Source organism: Lepus europaeus, chromosome 8 (assembly GCF_033115175.1).
Source record: "Lepus europaeus isolate LE1 chromosome 8, mLepTim1.pri, whole genome shotgun sequence".
Taxonomy (NCBI): Eukaryota; Metazoa; Chordata; class Mammalia; order Lagomorpha; family Leporidae; genus Lepus; species Lepus europaeus.
Window position 1 is genome coordinate 26,257,638 of NC_084834.1, and position 23,988 is coordinate 26,281,625.

The 23,988-nt window shown below is 40.6% G+C and overlaps 1 protein-coding gene across 7 annotated transcripts in view; it reads right to left on the reverse strand.

The window, feature by feature from the left end:
• FHIP1A (FHF complex subunit HOOK interacting protein 1A) overlaps window positions 1–23,988 on the reverse strand; it is a 307,163-nt gene that overhangs the window by 105,966 nt on the left and 177,209 nt on the right. For 5 of the 7 annotated variants that reach the window (XM_062199501.1, XM_062199496.1, XM_062199499.1 and 2 more), the window contains one exon: window positions 4,947–5,172. In XM_062199501.1, coding sequence (XP_062055485.1) covers window positions 4,947–5,051 — 105 coding nt within the window. In that variant the 5' untranslated portion in view covers window positions 5,052–5,172. Of the gene's footprint in view, window positions 1–4,946; window positions 5,173–23,377; window positions 23,483–23,988 lie in introns of all 7 variants that reach the window. The other 2 variants (XM_062199497.1, XM_062199498.1) reach the window with 1 other exon arrangement.

Sequence of the window (23,988 nt, forward strand, 5' to 3'; positions counted from 1 at the left end):
AACGGTAAGAAACTGTCTGGAGACTAAATGAGAAGCAGGGAATAACAGAAGCCAAGACATACAGCATTTTATGTGCCATCCTGGCCTGTAGGTGTCTGGATGCCGCCAAAGTCAGCCTACACGAATGACGAAAGGACCCAGACAGATCTGGGTTTTCGATACACTGGTCTGGCAACTGAAAGTGCAAAATGACATCACAGAAGGTGAGAGAAGCACAGGCCAGGGTCTACTTCTATAGTAATGGCATTATTCCTGAACATCTGCCTGTTCTAGACCTACTGTGGGGATGCCATGACAGCAATGGACTCAGGGAACAGTTTGGAAATTCAAGGACACCACCGGAACACAAAGGTCTCTCCTCTGACTAGTCCTTTGAATCTCGGCCTGCCTGCCTTGAATGATGGTTGGCTGCATAACTAGTTTCCCCCCAACAGATTGGTATAAGTAGGTAAATGGGTATGCTCCCCAGCAGTGTTGGAAACAAGCTCTGGAACAGATCTACTAATAAACAGTAGAATAGGACCTATCAAAACCATGTTAATTACACTGAACCCTTGCTGCAGTATTCTAACAAAGAACTCAGGATACCACAGAATTTCATTGCCTTCATTTTTCCCAATTTAACATATAAAAAAGCATTGTACCAGACAGCTAATGAGACACTTCAGTAAACAAAATGTTGTCATCCAGTTTTGTCAATGCCACTTTCTTACCAGTCTTATAGACTTTCTTGGGTTGCCTCGGGGGAACCCAGAGGCTACAGTCACAGGAGTCACAGGAATTCATGTCAGATTTTAGCTCACTTTCCTGCCCTCAGCAACTGCTCTTCATCCATCCCAAGTTTGAACAACTAACAGAAAGGAGCTAATATACAAAACTCCAAAACAATGAAAAAATGGTATTTTTTTCTTATCAATGAAAGTTCTCATTCCTTACCACACACATCACCCCACATCTCTGCCTTTCTCTGATTTTTTTTTTTCTTGGCCTTACCTTTTTTCCAACAACCAAAAAAACACCAAACTGCATTTGTTTCCAATATCTCATTTCTGAAATGCTCTTTTCCTCTCTGTCATCAAAACTTTCTTTTTGCACAGCCAGGCTAGGCCAAGTCTCACTCTGCTTGTTTCCCAGGCTATTTCCATCCATAACAGTCCTTTCTCTTGACTTAATTCTTGTGATTATTATTATACTGTTTCCAAACATATCTTACATTGTCATCTGAATTTGCTTATACATTCTTTAAAAGCCCAGACCAAAGCTTATGCATACTTAAAAGTCCCACCTGTGACACCTACAGCAACATACCTGGAGTATGGGCTCAGGAAGTCTCTACTGAACAATAACCACTTTGACACCCACCTGGATTTCTCAACCAGTATTTTCATTCATACAGGTAACAGAAAGGCCCTCAAAAGCCTCTGTAGACAGAACCTGTGGGCACTTTTCAGATTAAGCTAAAAGAAAGTCAAGCCTGGGGGGGGGGGGGGACACCTGTGGCTGAGCCAAGAGAAAACCAGAGTGTCCCTGCCTTACAAAATGAAATGTGGAATGCCGGCGCTGTGGCTCAACAGGGTAATCCTCCGCCTAGCAGCGCCGGCACACCGGGTTCTAGTCCCGGTCGGGGCGCCGGATTCTATCCCGGTTGCCCCCCTTCCAGGCCAGCTCTCTGCCATGGCCCGGGAGTGCAGTGGAGGATGGCCCAAGTCCTTGGGCCCTGCACCCCATGGGAGACCAGGATAAAGCACCTGGCTCCTGGCTTTGGATCAGCGCGGTGCGCCCACTGCAGCGCCCCAGCTGCGGCGGCCATTGGAGGGTGAACCAACGGCAAAGGAAGACCTTTCTCTCTCTCTCTCTCACTGTCCACTCTGCCTGTCAAAAAATAAATAAATAAATAATGAAATGTGTAATGGCTAAACACCACTCTATCAAAGTGATTCTCACCCTCAACTCAATGTTACTGTGCACTAAGAGGCAAGTGCTATTAGAACTGCACTGTTTCAGATAATCCAAAATCTCTGATAATGCTCAAGTCATTCCTCTGGGATCTGGAAATGAGTAGCATGATTTGGAGATTAATATGCACTCTTTCAACAATGTGAAAAAGCACCGATACATTTCTGAATTAGGATACTGTAAATGACTCTCTCACTGTTTTGAAGAAAGCTTGCCTGAGATGCAATTTGTCAGGATAGATGACCCATCTATATATAATCAAGACACTGAAACTGTATCAAGTCTTGGAAAAGTGGGACAGAATACTACACAGATTACATCATATTTACCCCTGAAGGGAGGATGATAATCAAAGATATTACACACAGACAAATACACAAAATGCAGCCTAAAGATTATATATTATAATAACAGATTTCATCGGACAAATGAAATAACTGGAGCTGAAAATGTTCTCAGTTAAAACATCTCGGCTGGATGCCAGGGGGGTGAGTACCTGTGTTGTGGCATAGCAGGTAAAGTTGCTGCCTGTGATGCCACCATTCCATATGGGCACCAGTTCATGTCCCAGCTGCTCCACTTCCAATTCAGCTCCATGCTAATGCACTTGGTAAAACAGCAGATGGTGATCCAAGTACCTGGGCCTCTTCTACCCATATGGGAGCCTCAGAAGAAGCTCCTGGCTCCTGACTTTGGCCTGGCCCAGTACTGGCTGTTGTGGCTATTTGGGGAGTAAACCAGGGAATGGAAGATGTCTCCCTCTCTGCCTCTTCCTTTAACTCCAACTTTAAAAACATAAATAAATCTAAAAAAAAACAAAAAACAAAAAACCTCAAGGCCGGCATTATGGCAACAGGTTAAGCCACTGTCTGTGATGCCAGCATTCCATATAAGTGCCAGTTCAAGTCCTAGGTGCTCCACTTCTGACCCAGATCCCTGCCAATGTGTCTGGGAAGGCAACAGAATATGGCCCAAGTGCTTTGGCCCCTGCCACCCATGTGAGAGGCAGGATAGAGTTCCAGGCTCCTGGCTTCAGCCTAACCCAGCCCCAGCTGATGCAGCCATCTGGGGAGTAAAATAGTGGATACAAGATCTTTCCCCATGCTCTCTCACTCTCCCCTTCTAACTCTGCATTCCAAACAAAATAAATCTTTTTTAAAAACTGTGTGATTATGCATTCTTAGCAGATTAAAAAATGAGCACAAGAGCTGGTGCAGAGGGTTGACGCCTTGGCCTAAAGCACCGGCATCCCATATGGGCGCCAATGCTAGTCCCGTCTGCTCCTCTTCCAATCCAGCTCTCTGCTATGGCCTGGGAAAGCAGTTGAAGATGGCCCAACTCCTTGGGCCCCTGCACCCCAGTGGGAGACCTGGAAGAAGCTCCTGGCTCCTGATCGGTGCAGCTCTGGCTATTATGGCCATCTAGGGGGTGAACCATCGGATGGAAGACCTCTCTCTCCGTCTCTACCTCTCTCTGTAATTCTTTCAAATATATAAAAAAAAAAAATGAGCACAAATTACCAAATTAGTAACTATACATGTACTAGTATACAAATATATTATATACATTACAAACACACAATACAAAATTTTTAAAAGGCAGAAAAGAAATAGGCCAAGTCTTCCCACACCTAGTGGGCTACTAGGCAAATCCCTAAGGGTTCATGACCCCCACTTTGGAGCCACAGCTTTTAAATACTTAAAAAAGTACAAAGTCAAAGGTAATTAATTACCTGAAAAACTCCTGAATTACTTTCTTCCCCTTACTAATGCAGATGTGTCCTTAATTTTCATAGCAAATCCATTAAAATTCTAACAGTAAAAAGTCAGAGAATAGGAAATACACACACACACACACACACAATCTTGGGAACTTTACACCAGATGGTGGCAAGAAGCTACAAACTGTAAACAATCCAGAAGCAAAATTGATGTCATTCCTTTTTGATGTAAACTGTGTCCCCTATAATTGCTATGATATACAGGCTCAGTACTTTAACTCATGTGCTCTTTCTGGCCACAGGAAGAAGTGGGTAGTCATTAAAAAACTGTCACATAAACAGCCACTTACCAGCTCACCTAGGGAGTGCAATGTTGGACAAATAGTAAAGAATGCCAATTTTGCTCATTTTACTGCTTATAAACTCCCTGAGGAAAGAGGAGGGCTGGTGAATTTTCTGAACATTCAACCCTTAATTGCCACACAACCCTGCTTGTGTGGCAAACAGATCAGAGAAAAGTCACAGAGAAGTCAAGATGAATCATTAAAAAGAAACTTTTATAACTAATTTTGTAATAAAGAAGACATATATTCAGGTACAGCCAGGCACCTCCTCTCCTTTAATCACCCAGGGATCAACAGCTCAAAAATGGCAGAGCGCTGAGGTCAAATACATAGGTGCGACAGTCTCATGAGGACAATGGCTAAGTACTGTCTGCAACTCACTGCTGATACAACCTCAAGCAATGCGTTTACCTTCTGTAGTTTTTCCATCCCATCATCTGTAAAATGAGGAGGCTAATATTAACTATCTTACAGGTTTCTGGAGAAGACTGAAAGACACAAGGCATTTGAAGTACTCATCATAGTACTTGGCAAATGTTGAATAAATGTGTATTTCAGTATTATTAGAGCTTGATGACTAGATGGAAAGCAGCAGGGAAGAAGGACAGTAAGAGAATGTAATTATGGTCGAGTATATCGTGAAGGGATGTGAAAGTCACTTCAAGGAACAACTGCTGTTCTGCTAAAAATATCTGAGGAACCGACATGCTTCCTAATTGCTTTCGTGAAAACCATAGTTTTAACCAGATACTTATTCTAGGAAAGCAAGGAAAGAAAGCTGCTTTTCTTTCTATCTGAAAGGGTTTTCCTTCCCCTAGTTTCTGGAAACAAAGTTACCTGTCTTAGAGATAGGAAACCCTGGTTCAGTGTGATGGAGGTCCCTGGGGCTAGGGACACCAGGAGAGAAAGTAGAACTCATACATTACCTGTGCCCAGTGGTTTTTAAATACAATCATGCATGTTTCTGGGTCAACTCCCTGCAGGCTCATAGCCTGCTGGAGTTTGCTTTCTGTCGAAACCGATGACATCATAGACCATCAATGCTTCTAAGTCATATTTAATTTTCATGAAAATTTTGTAAGTAGTCACTAACTTTCAGGAATCATATTAGAAATGTAACTTCTTCAACATTTCATTGTCACCTTCTGAAACCTGTAATGACAATAAGGAAAAGTGCAACTCATTATGATCATATATTAAGTAGGACACTATTCAATTTAAATCACAGCATAGACAGTCTCAAAATCCAATACAAAAACAAATCTACAAAACAACTATTTAAACTCAATCAAGCCGCTGCCACGGCTCAATAGGCTAATCCTCTGCCTTGCGGCGCTGGCACACCGGGTTCTAGTCCCGGTCGGGGCGCCGGATTCTATCCCGGTTGCCCCCCTTCCAGGCCAGCTCTCTGCTGTGGCCCGGGAGTGCAGTGGAGGATGGCCCAAGTCCTTGGGCCCTGCACCCCATGGGAGACCAGGAGAAGCACCTGGTTCCTGCCTTCAGATCAGCGCGATGCGCCGGCCGCAGCATGCCAGCTACAGCGGCCATTGGAGGGTGAACCAACGGCAAAAGGAAGACCTTTCTCTCTGTCTCTCTCTCTCTCTCACTGTCCACTCTGCCTGTCAAAAAATAAATAAAATAAAATATAAATTCAATCAAAAGGCTTTTCTCTCTTATCTTGCTACTTAAAATATAAAGTGATGATGCTACTTAAGCTACATGCATAATTTACACAATTACTGGATTACTGGATTTCTTTTCTCCAGTATAACGAACCACAACCCCCCAAATTACTATTCAAAATCACTCTGATCATACAAGAAATTATGATATCAATGTTTGTGGAGTTTAAAAGCACCTCACATTGAAAAATCATGTGTTAATAGTGACAGAAATAAATGGCTTGATTCAACTTGGAAGAGTTATAAAACACTGCCCAGACTACTGCACCCAATATGACTGAATATTTTTTCTAATCAATGACTGGCACAATGAAACTGAAAACATTCTCAGTCATTCTGTGGCTGTAAACTAGGTGAAGGTTTCCAGCTTCTCTAAAAATAAATCACAAAAGTCCCAGTAACTTTGACAAATCAGAGACAGAAATGATCCGTCAAAAACAACAGATGGCTTAATAGGTATGAATGAATACAAGGGAACACATTTACAAATGGAAAATAAATTATGTGGATAAAATATGAAGAAATCCTTACTACAACAGAGTCAGTAGAGGGGGAAAGATACTGAGATCAAGGAGTATACAGGGGATGGTCCTGTGGCATACCGGGTAAGGCCACTGCCTGCAGTGACAGCATCCCATATGGGCACCGGTTCGAGACCCAGCTGCTCCACTTCCAATCCAGCTCTCTGTTATGACCTGGGAAAGCAGCAGAGGCTGGCCCAAGTCCTTGGGCCCCTGTACCCACATGGGAAGACCCAGAGGAAGCTCCTGGCTCCTGGCTTTGGATCGCTGCAGCTCCGGCAGTTGCAACCAATTGGGGAATGAACCAGCAGATGGAGACCTCTCTCTCTCTCTCTCTCCCTCTGACTCTCCTTCTCTGTGTTAACTCTGACTTTCAAATAAATAAATAAATCTTTTTTTTTTCTAAAAAAAAAAAAAAGAGTATACAATGAGTATGATCTAGTTGTGAGGTGATAACTCTGTGAAAAAAAAAAAAAAGTAGTGTAATCGTTGGTATTATCTCACCATTTAGACCAGCCTATGAAAGGACTAGGTACATCTCAAAATAAATGTTTTGGTAGTGTACAGACTGGAAAGAGTTCTGAAGTAAGTAATTACAATTAGCAGAGCACTGGAAAGCAAACTCCATGATAAAAGTTTAGACTTGTAGTGCCAAAAGAACGAAAAAAAGCCATCTGTTCTGAACACAGTAACATGAAGGGTATTACAAGGAGAACACTAATCAGCTGTTCCTCTCTACAAACAATAGAATGTGAGAAAGGGGGAATAAGCTGCTGATTCAGGATAGACTTATGGATTAAGTTCTTTGTGAGGAGAATTAAACACTGGAAAACACTTTTTTCATGACATAAGAAAACTTCCAAGAATGAATAATTCTGAGGAAAGAAACATTTTTAAGAACTGAGGATGGCTAAGGGATGCAGAAAGTATGGCCTACTAGAAAGACACTGCAAATCACATAGGTGGGGGGCTGGTGCTATGGCATAGCAGACTAAGCCTACGCCTGCAGCGCTGGCATCCCATACGGTTGCCGGTTCTAGTCCCGGTTGGTCCTCTTCCACTCCAGCTCTCTGTTATAGCCTGAGAAAGCAGCAGAAGATGGCCCAAGTGCTTGGGCCCCTGCAATCGTGTGGGAGACCTGGAAGAAGCTCCAGATGCTGGCTTCAGATGGGCTGGTACAGCCATCTGGGGAGTGAACCAGTGGATGGAAAACCTTTCTCTCTGCCTCTCCCTCTCTCTCTATAACTCTCTCTCTTAAATAAATAAATAGTTTTTTTAAAAAAAAAAAAAAAGATCACATGGTTGGGGAAAACAGCTCAATAGCTTATATCTACCTCCTCATAACTGTATTATTAGAATTATTATCTCTCATAATTGTATTATTAGAACTGGTGAATTCCCCAACCTATAATTACCAAAAATACAAAGTTCTTGTCTTCAATAGACACAGTCCACCAATAACCATGACCCATAGCCCCTGAGAAGTATATTTTTGGGGGCCCTTCTGGTATTTTAAATCTGAGGAGTGGCCAGCCCACACACGCAAAGTATGTGTTTTCCACTAGCCACACTGCCACCACCTCCTAGGATTTTACAGCTAGTTCCCCCCAGCTGTCTGGTTTACCTGGCTAGCCTTGTTAAAACACAGGAGAATGAAACAAGATTTTGAATCAATTGCCTCACTGTCCTAAGCACTGTATTTCAGTGAAGATACCAAGGCCTTTTATTCAGAGGATAATCGTCATTCAAGTGAAAATAAAGAGGAAAATCAAAGTGTTTTGGTTTATCCCAGAGGTTGAAAAACTGCAAGACTACTTGATTTTCTTTCTAGCTCCAGGATTCTAAGATTCATCAAAGGAATGAGAGGAACATACACATGTCAATTGCCTCTAAATCCAAAATAGAAACATATGCTAAGATTCTTTAAGTAAGTTCTCAAAAGAATCTTACTTGCAATCTTTTCAGAGATGTGAGACCACTGTACAGACAGGATCTCAGCCAATGTCATAGACTTACTATTTACTTTTGATGGAAAAAATGAAGATCTCTGAGCTCCCATTGTTTTTTCTAGGAATCCATATATTCCTTTCTGATGGCAATACTCCCTGGTCCTATTCCCTTTAGGAATCTACATCTTTTTTGTTTTTTTAAAGATTTATTTTATTTATTTGAAAGTCAAAGTTACACAGAGAGAGGAGAGGCAGAGAGAGAAAGGGGGGGGGCCTTCCATCCGATGGTTCACTCCCCAATTGTCCACAACGGCCGGAGCTGCGCAGATCTGAAGCCAGGAGCCAGGAGCTTCTTCCAGGTCTCCCACTGGGGTGCAGGGGCCCAAGGAGTTGGGCCATCTTCTACTGCTTTCCCAGGCCATAGCAGAGAGCTGGATTGGAAGAGGAGCAGCCAAGACTTGAACCAGTGCCCATATGGGATGCTGGCACTTCAGGCCAGGGTGTTAACCCGCTGCACCACAGTGCCCCCCACCCCGCAAGCCCTCCCCCAAGAATCTACATCTTTTCTAAGAAAAGTGTATCCCACTTGGTTTGTGTTTTTCTAATCATACATCTGAGACAGATGCCAGAAGAATCAATGTGTCACGACCATAGAAACTGCAATATAAAGAAAACTTGAGAGGAAAAGGATGAGGAGGCAAGTCAAACACAGTAAGTCTGAGAAGGCAAAAACTATGCCAGAAGATTCTAAAAATGAGAACACTGCCTAACACGAAGACCAGAAAGTTCAAGGTTTCTACTCTTTCTCTTTTTCCCGTGTTAGATATTAAAACACTGGCAATATAAAACAAAGAGGAGGCAGACATTTGGCCTAGAAGTTAAGACACCTGCATCACAAAATGGCTGGGTTCAATTCCTGGCTCCAGCTTGTGACTCCAGCTTCCTACTAATATAGACCCTGAGAGGCAGCAGGGATGCCTCAAGTAATCGGGTTCCTGACACCACAAAGTAGACCTAGGTTGTGTTCCTGGTTCTTGACTTCATCCTAGCCCAGTTCCAACCACTGTGGACATTTGAGAAGTAAATCAGCAAATGGTAGCATTTTCTTTCTCTAATAAATAATTAATTCTTAAAAACAAACTGAAAGAACTCAATATTTAGGATATGCGTAAGGACTTAGTTCTTCAAAAAACCTGTCTTTAATACATCTTAATTTTCTTATTGTCATCAGTCTTTACATTTTTCCTTTTTTGCAGCCATTCTAAGCTTTTCATTAAACTCTCAGATTGCAGCTAAAAGGCCAAGTGAAGACCAAAGGAGAAAACTTAGCAAAAGCCTCTGACTAGGTAAAAAGAGGATGCCCTCTTTAGAATGCATGCCTGTGCTGTGAGTGTGGCAATGTGAGACACATCTTGTCTTGCCCAATACTCTTCACTCCAGGGATGTGACACTGAGGACACTGAGAATGTTTGGAGTGAAGACTGTCACTCTTGCCACACATCCATCCACATGCACATTGACTCAAATCTCATGTCTGAGACAGAGCTCAACATGGTTCAGACTTTACAAAGTGATTTTTTTTTTATTTCTTTAAACAAACATCACCACCAAAAAAAAAAAAGAAGAAGAAGAAGAAGAAGAAAGAAAAAACTACCCAAAGGTCTCTGCAACAGTGAGGTTGCAAGCAGTCTTCTGGTGAGGTTGTTGAATTTTTTGGTTGGGAGACAGAAGGAAGGGAAGAGATGATCTATCAAAACACATGTGTAGCAGAGCCAAGATGGCGGAATAGTGAGGACGTGCACTGATAGTCCAAGAAAAGATAGTTTAATAAAAGTGGAGTTACTGTAGTTTCAGGGAAAGGCTCGGGGAAAACATTGCAGAGGAAACTCTTCCGGATCTAGTGGATGTGACATGGATGATCTACGGGGAGAGCAAGGACGCCCACGGCTCCGGAGCCCAACTGCGGAGTCTACACATCTGCACTGGAAGGGGAGGTGAGGTCAGTAACCCGAGACATTGGCGGGGAAATGGCAGATAGACCCTAGAGGCAATGAGGCTTGAAGCCCCACTGGGGAAAGTTCACCAGGCTAACTACAGGAGAGAAAAAAAAAAAAAAGGGACCAGTACAGACGAGTTTCTCTCTCTCCACCCACCCACCCACCTGGCAAAGGCAAGCAAGAGACAAAGAGCAGGCGCCATTTTGGACAAATTGACACCCCATTGGCCCAACTAACTAAAAGAAGAAGAGAAAAGACTCAAATCAATAAAATCAGAGATGAAAAAGGAAACGTAACAACAGACACCTCAGAAATAAAAAGAATCATCAGAAATTACTACAAGGACTCGTATGCCAGCAAACAGGGAAATCTATTAGAAATGGATAGATTCCTGGACACATACAACCTACCTAAATTGAACCAGGAAGACATAGAAAACCTAAACAGACCCATAACTGAGACAGAAATTGAAACAATAATAAAGGCCCTCCCAACAAAGAAAAGCCCAGGACCAGATGGATTCACTGCTGAATTCTATCAGACATTTAAAGAACTAACTCCAATTCTTCTAAAACTATTCAGAACAATCGAAAAAGAGGGAATCCACCCAAATTCTTTTTATGAAGCCAGCATCACCTTAATTCCTAAGCTGGAAAAAGACGCAGCATTGAAAGAGAATTACAGACCAATATCCCTGATGAACATAGATGCAAAAATCCTCAATAAAATTCTGGCCAATAGAATGCAACAACAAATCAGAAAGATCATCCACCCAGACCAAGTGGGATTTATCTCTGGTATGCAGGGATGGTTCAATGTTCACAAAACAATCAGGCTGGCACCGCAGCTCACTAGGCTAATCCTCCGCCTTGCGGTGCTGGCACACCGGGTTCTAGTCCCGATCGGGGCACCGATCCTGTCCCGGTTGCCCCTCTTCCAGGCCAGCTCTCTGCTGTGGCCAGGGAGTGCAGTGGAGGATGGCCCAGGTGCTTGGGCCCTGCACCCCATGGGAGACCAGGAGAAGCACCTGGCTCCTGCCATCGGATCAGCGCAGTACGCCGGCCGCAGCGCGCCTACCGCGGCGGCCATTGGAGGGTGAACCAACGGCAAAAAGGAAGACCTTTCTCTCTGTCTCTCTCTCTCACTGACCACTCTGCCTGTCAAAAATAAAAAAAATAAAATAAAACAATCAATGTGATACACCACATTAACAGACTGCAGAAAAAAACCATATGATTATCTCAATAGACGCAGAGAGAACATTTGATAAAATACAAAATCCTTTCATGATGAAAACTCTAAGCAAAGTGGGTATGGAAGGAACATTCCTCAATACAATCAAAGCAATTTATGAAAAACCCATGGCCAGCATCCTATTGAATGGGGAAAAGTTGGAAGCATTTCCACTGAGATCTGGTACCAGGCAGGGATGTCCACTCTCACTACTGCTATTCAATATAGTTCTGGAAGTTTTAGCCAGAGCTATTAGGCAAGAAAAAGAAATTAAAGGGATACAAATTGGGAAGGAAGAACTCAAACTATCCCTCTTTGCAGATGATATGATTCTTTACTTAGGGGATCCAAAGAACTCTACTAAGAGACTATTGGAACTCATAGAAGAGTTTGGCAAAGTAGCAGGATATAAAGTCAATGCACGAAAATCAACAGCCTTTGTATACACAAGCAATGCCACGGCTGAGAAAGAACTTCTAAGATCAACCCCATTCACAATAGCTACAAAAAACAATCAAATACCTTGGAATAAACTTAACCAAGGACGTTAAAGATCTCTACGATGAAAATTACAAAATCTTAAAGAAAGAAATAGAAGAGGATACCAAAAAATGGAAAAATCTTCCATGCTCATGGATTGGAAGAATCAACATCATCAAACTGTCCATTCTCCCAAAAGCAATTTACAGATTCAATGCAATACCAATCAAAATACCAAAGACATTCTTCTCAGATATGGAAAAAATGATGCTGAAATTCATATGGAGACACAGGAGACCTCGAATATCTTGTACAACAAAAACAAAGTGGGAGGCATCACAATACCAGATTTCAGGGCATACTCAGGGCAGTTGTAATCAAAACAGCATGGTACTGGTACAGAAACAGATGGATAGACCAATGGAACAGAATAGAAGCACCAGAAATCAATCCAAACATCTACAGCCAACTTATATTTGATCAAGGATCTACAACCAATCCCTGGATAAGGACAGTCTATTCAATAAATGGTGCTGGGAAAACTGGATTTCCACGTGCAGAAGCATGAAGCAAGACCCCTACCTTTCACCTTACACAAAAATCCACTCAACATGCATTAAAAACCTAAATCTACAACCTGATACCATCAAATTATTAGAGAGCATTGGAGAAACCCTGCAAGATATAGGTACCAGCAAAGACTTCTTGGAAAAGACTCCAGAAGCACAGGCAGTCAAAGCAAAAATTAACAACAGGGATTACATCAAACTGAGTAGTTTCTGTACTGCAAAAGAAACAGTCAGGAAAGTGAAGAGGCAACCAACAGAATGGGAAAAAATATTTGCAAACTATGCTACAGATAAAGGGTTGATAACCAGAATCTACAAAGAGATCAAGAAACTCCACAACATCAAAACAAACAACCCACTTAAGAGATGGGCCAAGGACCTCAATTAGACATTTTTCAAAAGAAGAAACCCAAATGACCAACAGACACATGAAAAATGTTCAGGTTCACTAGCAATCAGGGAAATGCAAATCAAAACCACAATGAGGTTTCACCTCACCCCGGTTAGAATGGCTCACATACAGAAATCTACCAACAGATGCTGGCGAGGATGTGGGGGAAAAGGGACACTAACCCACTGTTGGTGGGAATGCAAACTGGTAAAGCCACTATAGAAGTCAGTCTGGAGATTCCTCAGAAACATGAATATAACCCTACCATACAACCCAGCCATCCCACTCCTTGGAAGTTACCCAAAGGAAATTAAATGGCAAACAAAAAAAGCTGTCCACACCTCAATTGCAGCTCAATTCACAAGAGCTAAGACCTGGAACCAACCCAAATGCCCATCAACAGTAGACTGGATACAGAAATTATGGGACATGTACTCTATAGAATACTATATAGTAGTAAAAAACAATGAAATCTGGTCATTTGCAACAAAATGGAGGAATCTGGAAATCATCATGCTGAGTGAAATAAGCCAGTCCCAGAGAGACAAATATATGTTCTCCCTGATCGGAGACAACTAACCAAGCACCAAAAAGGAAACCTGATGAAGTGATATGGACGCTATGAGAAAAAATGACTTGATCAGCCCTTGTCATTACTGTTGATGCACAATTTAATACTTTATCCCTTTTAGTATTTTTTTTTGTTCTACTTAATATTACTGGTTGAACTCTATAATTAACACACAATAATTCTTAGCTGTTTAAAGTTAACTGAAAAGTGATCTCTGTTAAATATAAGAGTGTGAATAAGAGAGGGAGGAGATGTACAATTTGGGACATGCTCAATCAGACTTGCCCCAAATGGTGGAGTTAGAAATGTGCCAGGGGATTCCAATACAATCCCATCAAGGTGGTATGTACCAATGCCATCTGACTAGTCCAAGTGATCAATTTCAGTTCACAATAGATCATAATGATAGGTCTAAGAGTCAAAGGGATCACATAAAGAAGACTAGTGTCTGCTAATACTAACTGATAGAATCAAAAAGGAAGAGAACGATCCAACATGGGAAGCGGGATACACAGCAGACTCATAGAATGGCAGATGACCTAAACAGCACTCTGGCCTCGGAATCAGCCCTTAAGGCATTCGGATCTGGCTGAAGAGCCCATGAAAGTATTTTAGGCATGGAAAGCCAAGATACTCTGGGGGAAAAAAAAAAAAAAAGAAGTCCTAAATGAAAGATCTCTGCAAGTGAGATCCCAGTGGAAAGAACGGGGCCATCAAAGGAGGAGGTACCTTTCTCTGAAGGGAGGAGAGAACTTCCATTTTGACTATGACCTTGTCTAAATAAGATCAAAGTCAGCGAGCTCAGGGGGCTTCCTTGGCCTTGGCAACTCATGACTAGAGCCTGGAGAGATTGCTGACGCCTTAAACAAGAGTGTCAATTTGTTAAGTCAACAACAGGAGTCACTATGCACTTACTTCTCATGTAGGATCTCTGTCCTTATTGTGTAGTTCAATGTGAATTAATGCTATGACTAGTGCTCAAACAGTAATTTGCACTTTGTGTTCTGTGTTGGGGCAAACTGATGAAATCTTTACTTAATATATACTAAATTGATCTTCTGTATATAAAAATAATTGAAAATGAATCCAGATGTGAATGGAATGGGAGACGGAGCGGGAGATGGGAAGGTTGCAGGTGGGAGGGAAGTTATGGGGGGGGGGGGGGGGGAGCCATTGTAAGGCCGGTGCTGTAGCTTAACAGGTTAATCCTCCGCCTTGCGGCGCCGGCACACCGGGTTCTAGTCCTGGTTGGGGCGCTGGATTCTATCCCGGTTGCCCCTCTTCCAGGCCAGCTCTCTGCTATGGCCCGGGAAGGCAGTGGAAGATGGCCCAAGTCCTTGGACCCTGCACCCACATGGGAGACCAGGAGAAGCACCTGGCTCCTGCCTGCCATCGGATCAGCGCGGTGCGCCGGCTGCAGCGCACCGGCCACGGCGGCCATTGGAGGGTGAACCAACAGCAAAAGGAAGACCTTTCTCTCTGTCTCTCTCTCTTACTGTCCACTCTGCCTGTCAAAAATAAAAAATAAAATAAAATAAAATAAAAATAAATATAAGAAATTTATATTTACTAAATGAAAGTTTAAAAAAAAAACCACACTTGTAGGGGCTGGTGCTGTGCATAGTGGGTAAAGCCTCGACCTGCAGTGTTGGCATCCCATATGGGCGCCGGTTCTAGTCCCAGCTGCTCCTCTTTCGTTCCAGCTCTCTGCTATGGCCTGGGAAAACAGTAGAAGATGGCCCAACTCCTTGGGTCCCTACATCCATGTGGGAGACCTGCAAGAAGCTCCTGGCTCCTGGCTCCAGATCAGCGCAGTTCCAGCCATTGCAGCCAACTGGGGAGTTAATCAGTGGATGGAAGACCTCTCTCTCTCTCTCTCTCTCTCTCTCTCTGTCTCTGTCTCTACCTCTCTCTGTAACTCTTTCAAATAAATAAAATCAATCTTTAAAACACATGTGTAACAGCCTGATATTTTAGCAAAAATTCCACACTAAAAAGACAGAATTAACCATATTATTTCTGATTACTGACTTTCCACAGTTATACTTTATAATATAAAATATAAAAATATTTTATTTCCATCAATAAGAAAAAAATGTTTTTTTAAGTATTATTGAAGACAGAAATAACTGACATAGAATCACATATATTTTTATTATCCCTTTTTTTGAAAGGGCATATACATCTTTTATTTGACTAGGAAAAAGTATAAGCATATGCTCTCACATCAAAAAACTATAAAACATACCACACATAATCATAAAAGTTTAGATTCTAGTCATCAACATCACATCTTTTTCTGATGTAAAAATTTCTTCAGTCTCATTCCCAAACAGACATTTTATCTAATTTCTAATCCCAGAAAGTTAAAATATTTTAGAAAGGTATAAATTTGTCAAAAATCACATTTTTACTAAAAAAAACCATAATTATATTTTAATAAATCCCTCTATTTTAACTTAAATTGCAAATATTGTGGCATTTAGTTACATATTATTTCACATCATCCTTCAACTCTTTATCTATTTAAATACAATACCCTCTGAAAATTACTTTCCCAGAGGGAAACAAATAGGATAGTTACCCCAAGGGGAAACAGAACCAAGGGAACATTTTTTATTTTTTATTAAAGGAAAAGTGGTCGCTTTGTAGGCTTAAGAGAACAGAACCCCCCAGTGAATGTGTTTAATTTGAAGAGAAAACAAAAATAATTTTGATGGAGCAAAAGAAAATGAGGTTAATAACTCAGGTAGGAGAGCCCTAGTGGTAAAAGAGAAGCACAGTCTAGGTTTTTCAAACTGAGTTACGAAAATCAGAAGTCACACTGTGAACTTGATGGAAAAACATGGAGAGCCTGCTTTTCACCTTGCCTTCTTTATCCTAACCTGTATGTCCATGGTTGGTTTATGGAAATGTTCAGAGAGTTTAGGTATATTTAAAGCAGGAAACAACAAGTAAAGGCTAAGAGCTTATGGCACAGTTTTCTAAACTTGGAAATCTAAAAATTTAAAGTCCCAACTCAGGAACTTGAGCTTTGATGAGGAGACAGCCCCTTTACCCTACCTCCCCCAGACTATAGTTCCAGCTCCAACCAGCCATGGAGATGTAAGTAAAAAAACAAGGTTCTGTATCTAGAACCTGCTTATGTAAGTAATTAGGGCCAAATTGTGACTTTTTAGATCTTTTGTAGTTCAAAAGTCATTATTTTACCTACTTTACTGTGACTGCTATGCTAATTGAGGATTGCAATCAAATAGTCATTAAAGAAGGATAACAGTCATATAAAAGTCTTTATAAGAATTATAGCTGTAAATGAGACTCTACCTGTATTATTTTTACTATCAAAGCATATAACACTTAGGGAGCCTATTGTACAGGAATCAACCATTTCAAATGTAATTCCTTGGTTGGTTCAGTTTTTTTTTTTTTTCTTTCTTTTTTTCTTTCCTGAGGAACTGCCAATAGAAAAACTCATTGTTTTAGAATGCATGTTGGAATGTCCTGCATTGGCTGTTACTAAATACATAAAAAGTCAATTACTGTACATGCGCTTATCATGTAAAATTCCATCTAAGACTCTTCAAATATTAGAAACACCTGGAGAAGCAAACCTTGTGCCCTCAATTACAACTAACAGCAATGGGGGTGGGAAAGGTCACTTGGGGTCAAACTACCTCAGACTACCTCTTTCTTAGAGCCTAATAAAATCCTATTAAACCTAAATCCTCCTTGTGTGCTAATCCTCTGGCCCAGTTTCCTTTTCTCTCTCACCATAATGTCACACAGCAATGCTAGGCTGTGAAAAATAAAGCAAACATCTAATAACCCTTGAATCTCTGGGACCTTGTCCTAAGCCTCCCTCAAACTTGCCATACTTTGACTCTGGCTCATCCATTGTTCAATGTTCATCATTTCAGTATAGCACTTTCTTCTTTAATTCCACCAATCTGTAAGTCACCAGTTAACGCAGTGTGCACAAAGAAAATTCTTTCAATCCACACAGTCCAAAGATTTTAGGTTTTAATAAATGCACACTTCAAAACAGTAATAAGATTAGAGATCACTATTAATAATGCCATAAAATAATCCCATGTTTTATACCATCATACTCAAATGTCATGCAGCTGACAGGTATGTAGAGTGCATGGAGAAAGAAAAAAATATTAATACTCAAATTCATACTTGGAATTTTTTTTCTAGACTACATTTAAGGCTATTCAAGAAGCTAAGTATATCAATTGCTCTCCTTTATAAAAGTTTAAAAGCCACTTTAAACATGCATTCCTTTAGAATCCCAAAACAGGCTAACAACCAGTTCAAATTCTAAAGATATTACTGAAGAGCACTTGTGAAATTTTATGAGTTGCGTAACAACAAAACATTCTGTCACCAAAAAAAGAGGTAAAGTAAATTGTCAAGGTCACACAGATATGCTAGGGTCTGACTCAGACTGTCCAGTCAGACCCTAGACACATTCTCTTAACTACTGTGCCTCTCTAACTACAGTGGTAACCTTTGCAGCATTATTTAAGTAGTAAACAGTTGGAAAGTCATCACCCACCCCTCAAAAATGGTCTGGTTATAAAAACGATGGCACTTTCATATAATAGAATACTTTGTCACAGTTAAAAAGAAAAAGAAAAAAAAAATAAGGGACAGCTCTAAGGTCCTAATATGAAATGCCTGCCAGGATATATATATATATATATATATATATATATATATTTCACTAATATATATTATATATAATATATATATTATATATATATAATATCAAGGTTAAGATGCCAGCATTTGTGTAAGAAAGAAAGGCAATGTGCTACTCATATGCTTGTAAAAGCACAGAGGATCTCTGTGAAGATGCACAACTCTAAGCCAGTTGCCTCAGCACAGGGGCACTGGATAGCCAGGGGATAGCTAAGTAGGAGAGATTTATTTTCACAGTGCACTGTTCTCATTTATTGAATTTACTACCACGTTTAGATACAACTTAGCAAAAACATTTGTTAACAAAAAGGTGGGCAGAGTGGAAATCCTATGCAATAGGAAAAGTACCCAAGTATAGCAATAACAAGGATACTTCAAAAAGTTCTTGGAAAAATGGGAAAGCTTTTACTTTTTGAAATTCATACACAGTTTTACAATATGCATTTTCCATGACCTTACTAAGGTCCCCTCAAATGCACTGATCCCAAATTTTTTGCACAAAATAAATTGATCTTTTGATTCCATTTGTCCAGAACCTTTTGAAGTACCCTCCTATGTGAAGTTTTTTCCTAGCCTCAAAATGAAAAGACCTGCAGGGTGATTACAGACAGATGGGCATGAGGTTAGATAGAAGGATAGCTTATTACAGTATGCTATTTGACTCAATAATAATTACCTCAAACTGCTTGAAACATAATTTTTTTAATTTATTTGATAGGTAGAGTTATAGACAGTAAGAGAGAGACAGAGAGAAAGGTCTTCCTTCCATTGGTTCACTCCCCAAATGGCCACTACAGCCAGTGCTGTGCCAATCTGAAGCCAGGAGCCAGGTACTTCTTCCTGGTCTCCCATGCTGGTGCAGAGGCCCAAGCACTTGGGCCATCCTCCACTGCCTTCCTGGGCCACAGCAGAGAGCTGGACTGGAAGAGGAGCAACTGGGACTAGAACCCGGCACCCATATGGGATGCCGGTGCTGCAGGCAGAGGAATAACCAAGTGAGCCACGGTGCCGGCCCTGAAACATATTTAATACAAAACACACAAAGCAAAACTAACTACAACTCTAGTTCCACAAGTAGTTAACTTCCAATGAAATAAATATTGATGAAAATGACATGTCAAGAAAGTGTAAAGAATTCTGAAGTGACAGTCTTACTTTTAAAGAACATTTTTAAGATCATTTTAATATTATTGTGTAATAATATTCATTGAATTAAATGTATGCAATTTATCTTCAGTCTACAGGGTTCACAGCTCCAGGAATCTGTCAAGTCAACAATCTGCTGAATGTTTTGTCAGTCTAGGTTAGTGGTTCTCCAAAGGTAGTCTCTGAAACCCTGAAGTTCCTCCAAGACATCTGTGTCCCACAGGTTCACAATAGTTTTTTCCAAGGACCTCTCTTTTTTGGGAAAAAAAAAAATCAAAGTAAGTGCAGGTCACTATGAAGATTTCTCAAATCAGAGCCAGCGCTGTGGTGCAGTCGGTTAAGCCGCCACCTGCAGTACTGGCATCCTACATTGGCACAATTCGTGTCCCAGCTGCTCCTCTTCCAATCCAGCTCTCTGCTATGGCCTGGGAAAGCAGTGGAAGATGGAGATGGCCCAAATCCTTAGGCTCCTGCACCCACGTGGGAGACCTAGAAGATTCTGGCTCCTGGCTTCAGATGGGTCCAGCCCTGGACACTGTGGCCATTTGGGGAGTAAACCAGCGGATGGAAGATCTCTCTGTCTCTCTGTCTGTAACTCTGCCTCTCAAATAAATAAATAAATTCTTTTAAAAAAATTTCTCATATCCAAAGAAAGCATCCTGTACTGCAATTTACTGGATTTGAGCAGCTCCACCACCATTTACCAAAACTCTTTACTTGGCTTTTGCTACAAGATTTTTTTCCTACTTCTACAATACCTGTTCTTTCATATTAAGATTTGCTCTGGGGCCTGTGCTGTGGCATAGTGGGTAAAGTCGCAGTCTGCAGTGCAAGCATCCCATATGGGAGCTGGTTAGAGACCCGGCTGCTCCGCTTCTGATATAGCTCTCTGCTGTGGCCTAGGAAAGCAGTGGAAGATGGCCCAAGTCCTTGGGCCCCTCCACCAACGTGGGAGACCTGGAGGAAGTTCCTGGCTCCTGGCTTCAGATTGGCGCTGCTCCGGCCATTGTGACCATCTGGGGAGTGAACCAGCAGATGGAAGACCTCTGTCTCTCTCTCTCTCTGCCTCTCCTCTCTCTGTGTAAATATGACTTTCAAGTAAAATAAATAAATCTATTTTAAAAAATGCCCTCATAAACAGATCTGAGAGTTCCGCTGCTTTCATTGAGCCATCCGCCTTATTCTGTAGAATTCTGAAACACTGTCTGGCAAGGGACTGGATGCTGGTTCCCATGAGTGGAGCAGTGCTGTACCTTATGGAAGGGTACATTCTCTCTCCCACTATACCTAGACACACATGCACACACTCATTCAAGACCTGCTCTGCACTCAGAGGTAAATGTTAATCATTGACTGCTACCTTTTCAAAGACCCTACAAAGGAAACACCCTGTGGAATTTGCAATTAACAAAGAGTAACAAGTTCTAATTTTTGGTTGGGGATCCAGAATTTAGGGTACCACACTGCTCACCAAGAAATAAAAGGAAGCACTGACACGAGTTGCAATAACAATTCCTCTGTCACAGCAGGGATGGCTCATTGACTGGATGACTGCCACTCCCTGAAGCAGACTTGCAGAGCGGCTGCCCTCATGGGGTGGAAGGCATTAATCCAGAAGCAACCAGTAGATCACAATTCTCCCATATTCTGCTTCAATTCATCTACACTTGCCTCTAGAGTGGCTAACACAGACTTGCATAGTTTCAGGCTATTTAAGCTTCTTTAATTAAAACTATTCTCCACTAAATTAACATGTGCGTATCAATGTCTTTTGTACAGAGGAGGAAAAAAAAAGAGAAAGTAAAAGCAAGAAAGAAAAAAATCAAAGATAGTGTTCCAAATTAAGTTTTCCTTCAGAAAAATTTTGCATTTGGCACCAATTCTCTAGAGTTGGTGCTTCAGGTAGAAAACAATGAGCAAGAATAGAAAAGAGTTCCTATTTCCCTAGCAAAAACACCCTGCTTTAAAGTTAAATTAACTTCTAAAATCAAAGGAGTTGTGAAGACTAAATGGAAGCAAAAGAGAAACCTGGGTACTTCCTTTTTCATGAAAAAATAATTTTACAAACTATAATACTAACACCTATACTCCTAATAATTCCCCTCCATTTTATACCCTAAGGAAGCATCAAAAATTGACCATCTGACCCAATGCTATTACAGAGGAACTACAACTTATCTAGGGATTATATTCTAAAATTAGTTCATTAGGCAAGACATGAAAATACCCAAAGTTACTACTGAACATCCCTTAGTAAGGCACTCACTGAAAATCAACATACTTATTAAGCTGAAAAAACAGCTGAGAATCTAATAAAGCAGTAGGCATTTGGGGACAGATTACATAAAAACAATGCATGTCTTCAATTGCAAGAACTACTTTCATCACAGTGAAATACCCATATTATAAGAGGCAGGTGGAAACTGGGATCAAGAAAAAAGACAGCAGGTGTGCTCTACAATTCCTCAGGAATAAACTCGAAATTATCTGAACCCAATAAATGACTGTCCTCCCTCCCGCTCTCCCTCACAACCTCTGATTTGTTTTGGGGGAAGAAGGGGAAGGTCAAGGATATATACAATGAAATGACTAAACAACATTAGAACTTTCTTCAGAATAACTGCCCTGAAGGAACTGCACAAACACTAATTACATATTAAAGTCTGCACAAAGTTCCAGATCAATCATATTCCTGCTTTCATAAGAAAGAACTCTAATGCAGGTAAACTACCCAGGAGACAACTCAAGTAAAATTGAAGGTGGATTTTTTTCAATTACACAAACATGTCTGCTATTAAAATATTTTAAATTTATACCCACAAATACTGCATATAAACATTGCCAGTTAGAAATTCTATAATAAACACCATACTCTATGGAAAGATTTTTCAAAGGTAAGGGAAAGGATGAAGACAGAATAGGAACCAAACAAGTTTAAGCATTTGGCTTTCAGGTAGATCTGATCATAATATTATTTAATATTTAATAAACCAGAAGTGATATTAGTGGCAATATCGAGCTCTGCTATACAGATTGTTCATTTCTAGGTTCTTTCTATGAAAAATGTAAAAAAAAAGTTGACTTTAAATCTGACCATGTTTAGTTCTGAGGGCTTCCAAAAATATGACCATTATAATTAAATGCATTTAAAATATGAGCATTTACCTTAGCACTAAATATTCTTCTGATGTTTATAAGCTGTTTATTGAGAGAAGAAAATTTTTCTCTCCAAAAAAGTTTCCACAACCTTTTCTACCAGAAAATTTAAGCTTTAGAATTAGAAAAAGGTAAATGGGAGCCAAGCATTGTGGTCAAGCTACCACTTGCTAATGATATTAGCATACCATATTAGAGCATGGGTTCCAATTCCAAACACTCTACTTCCAATCTCCCTGCTAATGTGCCTGGGAAGGTAGCAGGAGATGGTCTAAGTTCTTGGGCCCCTGCTACGCTTGTGGAAGACCATCATTTGGGGAGACTGCAGTCATTCGGGGAGTGAATGAGCAAATGGAATTATCTCTTTCTCCCAATGTCTCCTCTCTGTCACTCTATTCCAAATAAATAAAATCAATCTTTTTTAAAAAGAAAAAGGTAGAAGGATTGTTGTGCTAGAATATTTTATATAATTATATCACAATAACATTTTAGTCTAACAGAATCAATATTCTATATCTGTTGCCTGCACAAAACCATAATTACTCGTTGATTTGATCAAAATCACCAGCTCACCTGAGCAATGCAGTCAGCCAGCCAGACTTCAGCGTAATTAGTCAAATCAACAGCCTATCACATAACTAATATGTTTCTGAATCATGGATTAGACAGACTATCTACAACCTCAAGACAGTTCTTGGATTCAGTTTTAAAACCTCAGCTCATCTTGTTTAACTTGACTATTTTCTTTATAATTTAATTTATTTGAGAGTTTTTCCCTCTCCTTCACCAGAAAAATGGGAACGTGACAATAAAAACTAAAGCAGAATGATGAGTTCAATGAAAGGAGATAATTCCTGCTTCAAAAAATAACAGGAGGTAGAGGAGGAGGAAAGTTGTTTCTGTTGTTGTGTGAGGGGGTACGGTCAAGGAGAAAGAAACAAAAATGGAATCTTACCAATCAAACCACTTCTCAATGCCTCAAATCCCATTAAAGGCCACAATGCTGTTGATTTGATACCAGATGCCTTTAAAATGTTCTTACCCAAGAAAAGTGTGTTTTCTGAAAGAACAAGGAAAGCAATACATTTAAGGGCTGGAGAAAATTTTCTTCCATTTACTTGGGTCAGTGAAACATCCATCATACAGAGACACAAACACTTTACAGAATAAAAGATCAGAGGAGCTACACCAGTAGAAGATCAAAGAGCCAGTGCCTCTAGGGGAATCAAACAAGTAACTGTCTGAACAGATCCCTTCATGATTCCTCTCCTAAATCTAGCTTATGTGACTGGGGGGAGAATCACAAAGCAGAACCTATCCTCAAAAATGTGATTAAAAAATAATTAATTCTAGTCTGGGTCTTTTCTCTGGAAAAAAGAATCTTTTCAAAGTTGTTAAACAGAATGACCGTATAATGAAAGTTTTTAAGAAGCAAAAATGTTCAAATTATCTGTACATACTAAATACAACCAGGCACATTAAGCCAATATACTCAGAATTACTGCACACACATTACAGCTTACACAGAAGTGAATATGTAATCAACAAATGGTTCCAAAAATGTCA